The 14423-nt window shown below is 48.7% G+C and overlaps 1 protein-coding gene across 2 annotated transcripts; it reads right to left on the minus strand.

The window, feature by feature from the left end:
• On the minus strand, window positions 1–14339 carry ABCF2 (ATP binding cassette subfamily F member 2). 2 transcript variants are annotated; one of them, XM_047695445.1, is made up of 15 exons: window positions 14206–14339; window positions 13350–13548; window positions 8619–8831; window positions 7940–8122; window positions 7685–7856; window positions 6455–6550; window positions 5523–5625; window positions 4042–4137; window positions 3760–3879; window positions 3583–3672; window positions 3108–3218; window positions 2409–2471; window positions 2078–2206; window positions 1191–1394; window positions 1–277 (listed from the first exon to the last, which is right to left on the minus strand). In XM_047695445.1, exons 2-15 carry the CDS (start codon window positions 13504–13506, stop codon window positions 140–142), a joined length of 1875 nt encoding a protein of 624 aa, XP_047551401.1. In that variant the 5' UTR covers window positions 13507–13548; window positions 14206–14339; the 3' UTR covers window positions 1–139. The 2 variants fall into 2 exon arrangements, with proteins under 2 accessions (XP_047551401.1, XP_047551402.1); XM_047695446.1 differs by lacking the exon at window positions 14206–14339 and adding an exon at window positions 14095–14112.
• Window positions 14340–14423: the final 84 nt, after the last annotated feature.

A 14423-nucleotide genomic window follows, 5' to 3' on the forward strand; every position in this document is an offset into this window, starting at 1 on the left:
GAAGGACAGGAAACGGACAGGTACTGTCCAGCTGTAGATAAGATCACGGAGTGCAGCTAAGGCAGGTGGGGTGGGGTGGGGGGTCATTGCAGCAATGCCGGAGTGTGGCCCCAGAGGCCCAGCCCAGCCCGGCAGGGGCTCACACATTGTGGGTCCTCCTGGTGAGCTGGGGCTCTTCGCCCACAAGCTTGGACTTGAGGTGCTCCTTGTAGGCCAGGATGTCTCCAGGCCACTTGGTGATTGTCTGCTTCTCACAGACCCAGATTTCCTGTGCAACCTAGAAGGCAAATTTTCGGCTTAGTAATCCTGGCCAGCACTCCCTGTCCCCGCCCAGAAGACTACGGTCAGGCGAATCCAGGAAGAGCCCCCCTGCCCGGCCCCATATCTAGCTCAGTTTCACCCTCTTGAGGTGCTTTGTGAGGCCGAACCCAGGGTGCTATAGCTAGCAGGTTCAAAGCCTTCCAAGCCAAGATCTGCTGTGTCTCCTCATCTCCATTCCCCAGCAGGGCTTAGATCCTTTGAGAGGCTTCCCTCCCAGCTCCCTTTTTTCCACCGCATCTTTTCCGAAGCTTCAGGGAAAGGACCAGCAGCTTTTCCAGCAGTGACTGGTGGTAACCCTTTGACTAATCCAAATCCTCCTTAGTATAATACTATTTCTGTGCTAAAGAATCTTGGGGCATGGGGTGCCTGGGTGGCTCAGTGGGTTAAGCCTCTGCCTCGGCTCAGGTCATGATCTCAGAATCCTGGGATCGAGCCCCACATCGGGCTCTCTGCTCAGCGGGGAGCCTGCTTCCCCCTCCCTCCCCCCGTGCCTGCCTCTCTGCCTACTTGTGATCTCTCGCTCTGCCAAATAAATAAATAAAATCTTAAAAAAATAAAAAAATAAAGAATCTTGGGGCAATAGCAAAGCACCCTGCTCTCCACCCAGCTCCCTCACCAGTTCTGGCTAACTGCCAAATGGGCTAACATTCCCAAATCACTACTGAAAAACATGAAGTATTTCCACTAAGAATCTCTTAAGTTTCTCAGCCATAAGATCTGGTCTTCATCACCCTGTTTACACCAAGACCTTTTCCTACATCCAATAAAAATGTATTAAGTGCCCCCCCCCACCCCACGCCATGACCATTCTACCCAACCTTCTCCTGGACGCCATCTGCTCTGACTCCCGCTCCAGCCAGGGGCCTCACCTGCTGAATGAGTCTGAAATCGTGGCTGACCAGCATCATACCACCCTCAAACTCATTGATGGCATCAGCCAGGGCGTCGATGGTCTCGATATCCAGGTGGTTAGTGGGCTCGTCCAGGAAGAGCATGTGGGGGTTCTGCCAGGCCAGCCAAGCCAGACACACTCGGCACTTCTGCCCATCAGACAGGTTCCGAATTGGGCTCACCTGAGTAGAATCATGACATTCATAGAATTTGCTGTTACTCCCACCACAGGAGCATGAGTCCCCCTCCCCCCACTTCTCCATTAATGTTATCACCAATCTACGAAAAGGGAAGACCCAAGGTTACAGAGTGAGATGGTGACACGGCTACCAGTCTCTCAAGGCCTGTAGCGATAAACGTGGAAGCCTGAAGCCCCTGCCATTACTAAGGCCATCCCTCTTGCTCTCTCACCACTTAAACTGTAACTAATTGGAACAATCTGGTGGGTCCTCAATCCAGACCTGAACCCAGGAACTCGTTTTCTAGGTTCCAGTTTCGCTTGCCCTCAAGCACTATGGTTTATCTTGTTGGTCTGGGGCCAGGACATGTCAGAGACTAGCATGCTGTCCCTGCCCCTCCCCCACAAGATGACATGAACACTAAAATACATATGACCTAGGGCAAAAGAAAGCTAGTGGGTTCTCTTGGATGCTGGAATCAAAGGGAGACACTTTTCAGTAAAGTATACAACTTTTGATCTCAGGGTTGTGAGTTCAAGCCCCACTCTGGGTGTGGAACCTACTTTAAGGGGAAAAAAAAAAAAAGGGAAGCGACTTTGGGGATAGCTCCCAACCCCAGGTCACCAGGACAGTGTTCCCTGACCACACAGCCCGATCTCCCAGTTATCTGAGGCTGCTCTGCTGACCTGCTGTTTCCCAGTGAGACCATATCGACCAATGATCTTCCTCATTTCTTCCTTTTCCTTGATCTCGGGGTAACACTTCATCATGTACTCCAAAGGTGAAAGGTCTAAGTCCAGCTGCTCTTGTAAATGCTACAGGAAAAAAGAATCCACTCAGATGTGCTTGGCGTTCCACTTCAAAAGGAACCCTGCTGGGTTAACTGCTGAGTAACTCTGCCTCTGCCCAGGCACCTGTTCAAGATTTCAGGAGAAGCAGGCAAAAGCTGACTTGGTCTCATGCAGCCCCATTCCCACAGCCTGGTCACCACCCCGTACCCCAAGGCTTGGCCTTTACCTGATGGTAACGCCCTATCTTGACATGAGAGTGTTTTCGGATCATCCCATCTGTGGGTAGTAGCTAGAAAGAAGAGAATTAGGTGGAAAGATAAGCACACAGAAAGGGAAACTCGGTCCGAAGCAGACACGGGCAGAGCAGGAAAATAAGCATATGTTCACTGAAGATGCCTAACTTCCTAAACAGAATCTAGACCCCTCACAGACTGCTAATCTGGCCATGCTAAAAATATTTAGGAAGTTACACTGAAACAGATGTTCTCTAGCGAACCAAAGATACATAGGACACAGTCTACTTAGTCATTAAATACCTACTACAGAATGCACCACCTATAAAACAAAGGACTTGGACACACTCACAACATAGGTTTTCTCAAACAAAAACATTATCTCTAAATGCACATGTTCCTCTAAAGGCTCTAACTGAAAAACAGGAAAAATGTTGAGACGCATGTTTTCTCTCATACTCTCACACTCACAGATCCTCCTTCCTTCCCTCCCTCTGAGAAAACAGCTCCAAACTTCAGCACTGCCGGTGACAACAACCCCCACCCCGGAAGCCAGCTCACTGGCCGCCAGCGGCTCACTCACCACCGGCGTGCTCGCCCCTTCACGCGTAATGGCCCCGAACCCCTCCCTCTTCCGCACACACATTAAGTACCTGCTCTTCGAAATCCCACACCCCAACTCGGCACCGTACCTCTCCAGTCAGCAGCTTCAGAAGAGTCGACTTCCCTGCTCCGTTGGGCCCCACCAGAGCCACTCGCGTATCGAGATCGATACCAAATTCTAGATTGTTGTAGATGCAAGGCTGAGGTGGGTGTGAGAGAGAAAGGAACATGAGGCTAGGTTACCCACCCATCTGGCTGGCAGATCAACCCCGCCACGTCCCCAGTCACCACCAGAGGAGGTAGGAGTGTGGAGGAGGAAGGCAGCTCTCACAGCAGACCCCAACGCTTCACCCACCAACTCAGCTGAGCAGTTTTCCTCCCAAGTACTTGAAGAGGGGCCGCTGTGAGAGCCTGGATGCGGCGCCTGAGCTACCACACCTGAAACAGCCTGTGACCGCACGAGTTAGCAGGCGGGTTCAGCAAAGAGCAGCAGACTCTCCCAGCCAGTTGATGCTTATCTTATAAAATGCACCCCAGGCTCCCGAACACACAGGGAGTACTCACCCCATCTTTTGTATACTTGAAGCTCACATTCTGCACCATAATGACAGGTGGAGGAATCTTGCCACACGGTGGGAAATAAAACGACAGTGTCTAGAAAGAGGAGATGGTGCTTATCAAGTTAGGTTGTGTCCTATCCACCACACTGTAGGCCACTAACTTTACCCAAGCGGACCCTACCTTGTCACTCACAACCCTCTCTGTCAGTCCCGATGCCATCATCTTCTGTAGTGTTTTCTCCTTGCTCTGGGCCTGCCGGGCCAGCTTGGCACTGCCATGACCAAACCTAGCAATGTAGTTCTGAAAGAGACCAGAAAGGGGGCTTGGAGTACGGGCAAGTGCCAAACAACTCATTTTAAATGTGGGGTAAATACTGATGACAACGTCTTCTGACTTCCCGCTCCCCCAAATTCCCCAGACACCCTCATCCAACTCTCCTGGAGAACATGATCTCAGCTCTACCTTCATGTGCGCAATCTGGTCTTGCTCCCAGTGAAACCTCTTCATCTGGTTCTCCTCCAGCTCCAGCCGTGTCTTCACGTACTGGTCATAATTACCCTGCAGAGAAATGTCCCAGGCAAGGCAGGCAGCTTTAACCTCGCTCCCGGCTCTCAGGGTTTAGGGGGGTACGGGATGGCATTGGACTTGGTCCTGGCTATAAGACCGTGCGGTAGGGAAAGAGGAAGTATTTTTTTTTTTTTTTAAAGATTTTATTTATTTATTTGACAGAGAGAAATCACAAGTAGGCAGAGAGGCAGGCAGAGAGAGAGGAGGAAGCAGGCTCCCTGCTGAGCAGAAAGCCCGATGCGGGGCTCGAACCCAGGACCTGGGATCATGACCTGAGCTGAAGGCAGCGGCTTAACCCACTGAGCCACCCAGGCGCCCCAAGAGGAAGTATGTTAACAGAGCATACCCTAACCCAGAATCTGAGCTCTTTCAAACTGTGTGCCTTTCACTCTTAGCTTAGCCAGCGCAGGACTGCAGAGCAAACCCTCGGGTTAGCCATAAAGACACCCACGGCGCTGGCAGTGGTCCTGGCCGTACGGACATCACGAGGCTCACAGCCTTCCAAGAGCACCTCCTACTGCTCCCCACCCTGCTTTGAGGATGAAGCCCTATGTGGGCTACAGAAACTGCACCCAGAAAGGAAGACAGCAGACCAATCAGATTGAGGACCTAGCAAACAGCACAGTTGGACTGTCATGGTTTCTACGTGTAAAAAGTTGGACTCAACCTAAATATTCATCAAAAAGGGCCTGACAAGTAAGCTACTAGATAGCTACACAATATCATGCAATTACTGAAAAGAATGAGGTTATTCTATACGTATTCATGTGGAAAGTAGTATAAGATATATAAAAATATAAAAGCAACCTACAAAAGAGAACAACTATTAACATTACAGCTCTGATATGTATATAGGAAATTTTCTAAAATCCTTGCAAGTGTACATGGAATCTCTGGCAGGCTACATAAGAAATTGTTAATACTCCCACCATGAGTGTAAGTATGAATGCAAAGGACTCCTTTCTTTTTTTGAAATACAGAAAATGAAAAAGAAAGGCAGACAAGTGGGCTGTTGAGATCCTGACTCCCATTCTTCATGGAAGGTGGGGTAAAAGTGCTGTCGTGAAGCAGAGTTAAGTAGTCATTCAAGAAGGCAGGGAGCGACAGGGCCTGCCTGGGCACCATGAGAAGCCAACCTTCTTACCATAAGGCAAACACACACCACGTACACAGGCTGCCAGTCGATGGCCTACAACCTGAGCACAACTACTTTCAGACTAAAATAGAACAGGCTGCAGAACTCCTTGTCCACATCTTTTTATAGCAATAGGTAGAAAAGGGCTACTAAATGTTGCTTTTTTTTTTTTTTTTTAAAGGAGAGCTTTAAGGAGCTGATAAGCACAGAGGTTGCTGTGGAGAAGCTGGGGCCTACTCACCGTGTAATACTTCAGCTTCTTGTTGTGCATGTGAATGATGTTGGTACAGACGCCATTCAGAAAGTCCTGGGAATGGGAGACGAGGACCAGGATGCGCTTAAAACTGTAAAGCCAGAGAAAACCAGTCAGGGAGGTGCTCAAAACTGTGCTGGTTCACAACAGCGGAGCAGAGAGACCCAGAAACCCTTCGTCTTTTGCCATCCTTACTCTGGAGCACCCTTTAGATTTTACAGCCCATTCCTGGCTCCCAGCAACCAGCCAGGCCACCAGCGTACAATCCACTATCATGACACTTTGATGCCTTTCAGTCTGAGTTTCATCAATCTTCTAATTTTCAGCAGAATGGAGCAGAGATGGTAATTTAACATGATGGTAAAATAAATGTATGTCCACAAACAAATCCATAAGTATCTCTAATAGGTGGGTGGGCAGAACTGAACAGGTGCGATAAAAATCACAATACTCTGCTTTTTAAAAGATGATACCAAGTCATGGCAGAGACCACTAACAGCCTGTCCTCAGAGCTGGGACAATATTCCAATTATTCAGCTCTTTAGCCATATGTCACACTATTGTGATCGTTAAGTGGGAGTCCCCTCTTTACGTGAGGCATAGAAATATGGTTAAGAGGAAAATACTATCTGAAGACACGTCTGAAGTACAAAGGTGTTGTATTTCAAATGCGAAGAACCAAGAAAGTTAAAGAAAAACAACGGGCACATTTCAGACTAAAAACAACCAATCAAACGAAACGGTCTGCACTAAAGGTGCTTAACGTTTTTCCAATCTGGCCTCCAACCGGCCTGGCATTAGTTCCTTTTCCCCCTGCTCTCCTATCCCTGCAGTTTCCAGCCATTCATTTCCTTTAGACTCTGCTCAACTCCCCCCTTCCAGAACCTGACCACTCCCAACCCTCAGCCCCAGCCCCTTACGTCTTTAATTCTTCTTCCAACCACACACAGGCATCGAGGTCCAGGTGGTTGGTCGGCTCGTCCAGGAGCAGCATGAAGGGGCGAATGAAGAGGGCTCTGAAGAACAGGAAAGGAGATAGACTGCCTTCAGTCTGCTGGGGGCTACACAGGAGGACCCTGCCTTGCCTTCTATCTACAACCCTGGTCAGGCCTGACCTCAGTCCTAAAACCTCTTCTAGGTTCTGTGCCTTCGAGGAAAGGGGAGAACCAGGAGAGAAACCAGAGCTGAGATGAAAGGGCAGAAAACAGGGCTGAGAAGCCCGAGGATGGCACAGTTTGAGGACAAGGTTGTCAAAGTCCTTACAAGTCTGGAAAGTCTTTTACGCTGAAGTTAATGACCATCGGGAAGACAAAAAGATAGAGGATATCAATTATGAAGGCAGAAAGTATTCAAGCTAAAGCTATCTGATGGGGTTGCCGGACTTTAGCAAGGAGGCCAGAAAATGTTCTCTTCTTAGGTGGAATCTCAAGTCAGCAAGAGCGAGGGGACAGCACCGCTTCCTAGACCCGCAGTCACCAGAGTGCAGAGCTTTTTAGTAATAAGATTTCTGGGCACCAAATGCCAGTATTCCAACTGGACAGATGTGAAGAAGAGGCCAGGAAATCTGTACTTCTAAGAGCTCCTTAGGGGAACCAGAGGTAGCTAATCCTTGCTCTCACCTGGAACCATGGCTCACATGGAACGCACAGGCAGCCTTGCTAAAGCAGTGCCCCAAACCTCACCAACTCCCCTGACAAGGAACTGTGGGGTGAGGGAAACACCTATTTAACAGGAGACTTTCTGGGGGAACTGCTGAGGGAATGATGGTCTCTACAAGCTCACTTTGGGTCCAGGTCATAAGAGGTAAGGACCAAGTTCTTAATAACTGCCTAATATTTTATCTCTATATAGAGCAAGGATCAGAAGGACTGAGACACAAAAACGGATGGGAGTCAGGAAGAAAGAAATGGACCTACTTTACCATTTTACCTAGGGTTGATCTAGGATTCCCAAACACTGCCAGAAACCCAACAAAGATCTCTTCAGGCGGGAAGCTCTCATTAGCCCAAGCATACCACCCCTCTCCATCCCGCTGAAGTCGTGTCTTGTTACTGACCACTGGCCTCTGTTCTCAAGTTCTACCAGAGTAAGCGTTCAACCCTGAGGGAAATGGGGAGCTACAGACGGTAGAGGAGGAGGAAGGAACCCACCTAGCAAGGGCAACCCTCATTCTCCAGCCACCACTGAAGTCTTTCAGCTTCTTGCGCTGCATGGCAGGAGTGAAACCCAGTCCATGCAAGATCCGTGAGGCCCTCATCTCCGCCTTGTCGGCATCCAGCTCTTCCAGTCGCTCGTAGAGCTCCATGAGCTTCTCACACTCCGCTGTGGGCAGTGAATGGCTTGTGAGGCTCCCTGGGCCTTCCCTGGGAGGAGGTCCACCCCCACCCCTAGGTCTGGAGCCCTACCATCCTCGTGAGCCAGCCGCTCGGCCTCCCTCTCCAGCATGGCCCGCTCCGTGTCGACTTCCATCACACACTGCAAGGGTGTCTTGTCACTAGGGGGCATCTCCCGAGTCAGATGGTAGATGTCAATGTGCTCAGGGATGGGCACTTCCCGTTTCCCAATAGCAGAGAGCAGCATGGACTTTCCTGAGGAGAGCGGGCAAAGAAGGGGAAGAGGACACTCAGCACAGGTTGGTCTGAGTCCCCTCTATCCGTTCCTCCACTCCAGCCAAACCATGACCTCACCATTTTTTTTAGTCCCTTCCTTCCTTCCTTCCTTTCATATATTCAAATCCTACTATTAATTACCCCCGCCCCCGCTGCTTTCTGGGGCTGCCTTTCCGACTTTCCTCCAATGCGTGTCCCACCCCTCCTCCGTGAAGTCGGTTCACCTACAGTGGCCTCACACACTGCCACTGCTGCCCCCCCACCCACTTCTCCAGCACCTACGGTCTGTAACTCCTCCTGTGGTACTTACCACATACTGCTCTGTACTGCTAGTTCCTTTTCCCTGGACATATGTGGTCTCCCACCCATACTGTAAACTCCTTGCTTTGCACATAGCTGGTGCTAAGTAAATACTTGCTGAGTGACAGGCGAGCCAAGGAGAGACACCTCCCACCTTGCCTTCCAAGGGCCTCACCAATTCCATTTAAGCCAATGAGGCCATAACGTCGGCCTGAGTTCAATTCCAGTTTGGTGTCACTGAGCAGCTCTTGACCATGAAAGGTGAGGGAGAGGTTGATAATGTGGGCGTCGGTACTGTTGGGGTGAGAGGCAAGGACACCAGTGACAGCTCGAGCAGCAGCTTTCTTCATCTCAAAGTCCTCTAGCTCCTTGGTCAGCAAATCCACTTCTGCAGACAGAAAAGAAGTTGGGAAAAGGGTAAGACAGACCCCGCCCTTGCACTCAAAGAGCATTCAGACAGCTCAGTTAGTAGAGAATCAAACTTTTGAACTGAGGGTCCAGGGTTCAAGTCCCTGTTTGGGCACTGGTGGTCTCTGCCCCTTACTTAGGTGACCAGATGTTACCATACGAAGGCCCATAAGGCTGAAAAAGGCACGCCCTGCAGGACCTGGGTTCAAGATCAAGTGGAGCTCACGCAGATGTTTCACAAGCTTTACAGAGTGTATACGTTGTATATAGATGTATCCTAATACCCTCCTTTCATGGGCTATTTTTTTCCCTCACAACTTGTTCTTTTAATTCTAACACCTCTTGTTAAACAACATAAATGCATGAGGGGAACGGCTAGAACTCCCAATTTTCCTTCATATATATATGTTAAAAGATTCATTCCTAAAACCCAAAAGAAAGCAGAAACTACAGAAGTACAATTCTCTTATTCCATGACCTAGTGGAATTCCATATTTCACATATGCTTCTAAGCAGTGGAAAAGGGACCAGTGTGAGAAAACGCATAAAGAGATCAACACAGGGACGCCTGGGTGGCTCAGTTGGTTGGACGACTGCCTTCGGCTCAGGTCATGATCCTGGAGTCCCGGGATCGAGTCCCGCATCGGGCTCCTGGCTACGCGGGGAGTCTGCTTCTCTCTCTGACCTTCTCCTCGCTCATGCTCTCTCTCACTGTCTCTCTCAAATAAATAAATAAAATCTTTAAAAAAAAAAAAAAGAGATCAACACACGCAGAGCCAAGGCTGGGATAACCAGATGTTCCCAAATCTGGAGGGTTTCAGAGATGCACACTGACCACGAGCTGTTGTGCCTCTGTGGTTTTTCAGGCATGAGTACATCTTTAACCTGGGAAGAGTGATTAATATTATTGGCTAATCAATGTTGAGTTTACTCTGTGCCCGAGACTGTGCTGTATCATCATTCTCCATATAACTTAATTCTTACAACACATTCTTACAACACAATTACAATTCTTAATTCCTAAGGTATATACTTATAACGTCTTTTATAATGAAGAGGTTAAATTACACAGCCAAGGTGAAAAAAATCTAGTTAGTAAAAACAAACAAACAAACAAAAAACCCCAAAAAACCAGTTAGTGACAGAGCCAGAATTTGAACCAGGTGATCTCACCTATGTCACTCTAGTACCTTTACAGAAAGGAAAGTGCCCTTGAAGTATTATTTTTTTAAGATTTTATTTATTGATTGATAGAGTGAGAAAGCATAACCAGACAGAGCAGCAGAAGGAGAGGGAGAGACAGGGTCTCTACTGAGCAGGGAGCCCAATGTGGGGCTCGATCCCAGGACTCTGGGATCATGACCTGAGCTGAAAGCAGATGCCCAACCGAATGAGCCACCAGGTGCCCACCTTGAAGTATTACTGAAATGGACAGAAATGGGGGCAGAGGGAGTCCTGGTAAGCTTCTTCCAAAAGAAAATAAGGCTATTCATTTACCTTTTCAGGAAGGAGTCAGGAATTACACATGAGGTACCACTACTATGGGAATTTTCTGATTTTTTTTTTTTTTTTAGTCTTTGTTATCCTTACCTATGTTCCCTTAGTGATTTTACAGAATCCCTGAATGCGAAAAGACTATGTGCTTGTCCTCAGGAGGAATAAAGATGGGGTAGAGGGATGGAGAGAGCTCTCTCCTTGGGGACAGCAACTCCAAGAGAGAGGGCGAGTGGTGGTTAGTCTCAGGCCACTATGGATACCCCATCCTGTCAGGTGATTAGTAGTGCTGGTGCCATTATCCACCCTGGGGCTAACCCTGCTCTACCTTCAAGGAGTCAACACTGAGAGCAGAGACTGCTCCTCTAGACACCTGGCAGGCACTCCATATCCACCTCAGCTCCCAGCACAGTGTGTTATAAATAAGTGCTTGATGAATACTTTTTGAATGGAGATCAAAGTTTTTGTTTTCACTGAGTGAAGGAACTTTCAGTCTCTTTTCTATGTGGTTGAATTATCAGGCTTCCCACAACTCCACTTCATGCCAATCCCTATTCTAGATGCTGCGTAAGAAGTTGTTTATGATCTAGATCAGCAGTTAGTGAACTTTTTCTTAAAGGGCCAGATGCTAAATATTTCAGGGTTTACGGGCTAAGTGGCAAAATCAAGACATTTGAAATGTAACCATTTTTTAAAAATGTAAAAAAACATTCTTAGCTTAGGAGGGGGGGTAGCTTAAAAAAAAAAAAAGGCTGGCCAGATTTGGCCAATTGCCTGTTTTTATAAAGTTTTACTGGAACACAGCCACACTCATCATTTGCAGAGTGTCTGTGGCTGCTTTCCACTACAATGGCAGAGCTGAACAGCTGCTAGAGACCATATGGCTCACAAAGCTACAAATATTTACTATCTGCATCTTTACAGAAAAAGTTCGCTGATCCCTGGTCTAGAATTCCATCTGCTCAGGCAAGAGGAAAATCAAAATTAAGGGAAAGCTATATACTCTCTTCTCTTGACTTCTTTTAGTTTACAGTATCTAGGATCTAAGTCACCTTCCAAGCTTCAAAAGTAAGAGACTTAAAACAGACCTCATTTTCCTAGCCTACAGCATCCCAGGAAACACTTGCCACTTAAAGAAAAGTGAAGAGCACTGAAGAGATGGAAAAGGGATTCTGGAATAAACTTCATCCAAGAGAATACTGTAGACTTCACAAGAAGTCCCTTTCTACTCACTCCTCAAACAAAAGGACCAGCTGAACTCCAGTGTCTGTTTTGAAGAGTGTCACATTCTAAAGAAGGTTAAGCTGTCAGAGGTCACTTTCTTTGATATTTATTTTGATCCTTCCATACCCTAGTACCTAAGACAGACTATGTGACAGTGGCAATCAGTAAAGGTTGGAGAATGATGACCTGGAACATCAAGTAATCTCAAACTCAGGAGAGAGGACTGTCTTGGGAGAGGGAGCAGAAACGACATGGGTCCCTGACAATAAGAAATGTTTTAGGAGGAATGGAAAGAAAACCGATGTCACATTTCAGAACAGCAGCTGCCTGAGGAAGCAAGGTGAAAACCAAAGCTCTCCTGTAACTGAGCTGGGGAAACCACAGCTGGGCTCCCTGGAAATCCTATTTTCCTAGGGGCAAAAGTGAACAAGAAATTTGTAATGGGAACCATTCACGACAGTCTCAAGTAGGATTCACTTTGCTACCTTTCCAATTCAGCCAGAGAGAGCTGATGACAGACACTGCTTCACCCTGGTTGCCTGGAGGGGACCCCATCTCTCTATTTTAGAGATCACAACTCCTGCCTCCTCATTCACTCCCATCATTTTCAACTTGGCAATCCTCCACTACACTGACTGGGAATAAAACTTCCACGTGGCCTGATCTTACTGCACCAGCTTTCTCCCATAATTCTTATTTTGGACACAATTCCTACCACTCAATTCTGTCTTCTCAGTCACTTTTATCTCTCCCTTTTCTGAATTCCTATCTGTTATGACTTGTATTAGTAATTTTCCTCTCGTCTTCAAACATTTACTTAGTATCTCCATCTGCAAGGTCAGTCCTACAAAAAAGTATTACCCAAGAAACATGATCCCTGCACTCAAAAATCAAACGATTTAGATGAAGAAACAGAAGACACAACATAAAAAGTAATACTATATGACAGCATAGGGGAAGAGTGGATGGTACTATTTTAAAGGTCAGGTTTGATGGGGAAAGTTCTGCTATCCTGAGCTGGGCCCCAAGAGAATGTCAAATGCAGCCAGCACAAAAATTGTGGTATTAGAACCTTAGTGTATAAGGGCAAAAATGTCATAGCTAGGCAAAGGACAATAATCATCTGGTTGGACCAGGTCTGTTTGGGGAATTTTCAGAGGGGCAGGAAAGAAGGCTGGGATGAGACCTCCCAGGGCCTGGAAAATTCTGTATCACACACTGTTCATGTCCCCCCAGCTGGGCTGTAAGTTATCAGAGAGCAGACAGTTCCAAGTACATCAGTATGTAGCACGGTGTCTAGCACTCCAGACGTGCTCAATAAATACTTCCCGAAGTGTAAGTAACAGAAAAGCATCTTTTCCCAGAAAAAATCCAAAAATGCAATTCATAAGTTTCCCTCTTGGTAAAGTTACTACCCCTGGAAGGACAGAGATATGATGTGGCAAAGAACCGGGCACACCGACCACCATGTGTAGAAATGGAAAGTGAGAAAAGGGCAAGGAACTGACCTCCTTTTCAGGCTTGCATGCACAGCACCAAGAGAACACAACACACATACATGTGTTTGCCACTAGGTAAGTGAGAACCTTATGTTCGGTTTTCCTGATCAAGAACAAGAGGGCACAAGCTCCAACTCTATCAGTCTGGTTCACCATGAAAAGTTTGGTGGCACCAGATACATTTCTCTCCAGTGCCCGCCGGCATCAGGATTCTGACTCCAGCCTGGGCATCCATTAGGTTGTAGCAACCATCCCAGGAACCCACGTCTCCCTCAATTCACCTGTGGTCTCTCGGCCATTGGCCTCATTTTTCTCCTCTGCCACCTGTGGTTCTGTGACAGTGTCCCCGTTTTCTTCGTGTCCCTTTCTGGGCCGCTGTCGTGCTTTGGCAGCTTCCTTCTTTTTGGCTGCCTTCTTCTTGGCCAGGTCAGAGGGCATGGTGATGAACCAGAGGGGCACGAAACTGTTCTTACAGGGAGCCTGAAGAAAGGCAAACACCCCAAAATCCTGAACTTGTGGTAGAATGCCTGGGCCCTGCTCCATCCCGCTCAGGAATTTTCCTATCAAGCCTCGGACACCCTGCTCCGCCCATGCCTAGCCGCTCCAAATTTTGTGAGGGTGTCTCAAGCCAATTCTGGTCCTCGGCCGCTCTTCTAATCTTAACATCTCTTCCCTGAGGCTTTGTCCACCAATCCTCACGGACTGCCTCATTCTGGAAACGCTCCTCCTCTCAGGGCCTCCAGTTAGGGACCAGGTTCTGCCCCCTCGGCAGAGGTCCCCGTCTCCGGTTTCCCCACAACTTGGCGCTCGGCGCTCCAGCCGGCCGCCTCGCTTTCCCGGGCTTCCTCCTCCCATCTGCCTCATTCCTCCTCTCCCTTGTCCCCCTCCACACCACCGAGCCGTGGGGCCCAGCTTCTTCCCGGGACGCACTCATCTTCCCCTCGGTGAGTCCCCTCCGGGTCTCCTCACTCGCCACCCCCGGGACTTTCCCCAGCCCCCGCCCGTCAGCGTCTCTCCCTGGGCCCTTTCTTCTCCGCAGCCTCCTCCATCCCGACCCCTTCCCTCCTCCCTCTTCTCTTCTTCCCTCCCCCCTCACCGGCCAGCACCCTCCCCTCGGCGCCCCTTCCCCCAACTCACTGGGCCTCGCCGCTCGGCCTCTGTCGCAACAGAGCTGCTCCTTGGGCTCCTCCGCGTGCGGCCGGCTCACCAGCCAATCACGGCATCGCGCGGCTGTCGGCGCGCCGCCGCGCAGACTCCTGGGAAGTGTTGTCCTCGAGTCGCGGAGGCCAGGGCAGAGACGTCTTCTCGAGAACTACCGCCTATCGCAGGGACCTCGCGGGCTCGCGTGACGTCAT

This window comes from Lutra lutra, chromosome 11, assembly GCF_902655055.1.
Source record: "Lutra lutra chromosome 11, mLutLut1.2, whole genome shotgun sequence".
In the NCBI taxonomy this organism is placed as follows: domain Eukaryota; kingdom Metazoa; phylum Chordata; class Mammalia; order Carnivora; family Mustelidae; genus Lutra; species Lutra lutra.

Bases quoted from the DNA above. Each gene is read 5' to 3' on its own strand.
- ABCF2 (XM_047695445.1), bottom strand. From the start codon at position 13,506: ATGCCCTCTGACCTGGCCAAGAAGAAGGCAGCCAAAAAGAAGGAAGCT. The intron at 5,626-6,454 runs GTAAGGGGCTGG...CTGGCTTTACAG, and splicing joins TTGGAAGAAGAATTAAAGAC to TTTTAAGCGCATCCTGGTCC. The intron at 278-1,190 runs GTGAGGCCCCTG...TTTGCCTTCTAG, and splicing joins ATTTCAGACTCATTCAGCAG to GTTGCACAGGAAATCTGGGT.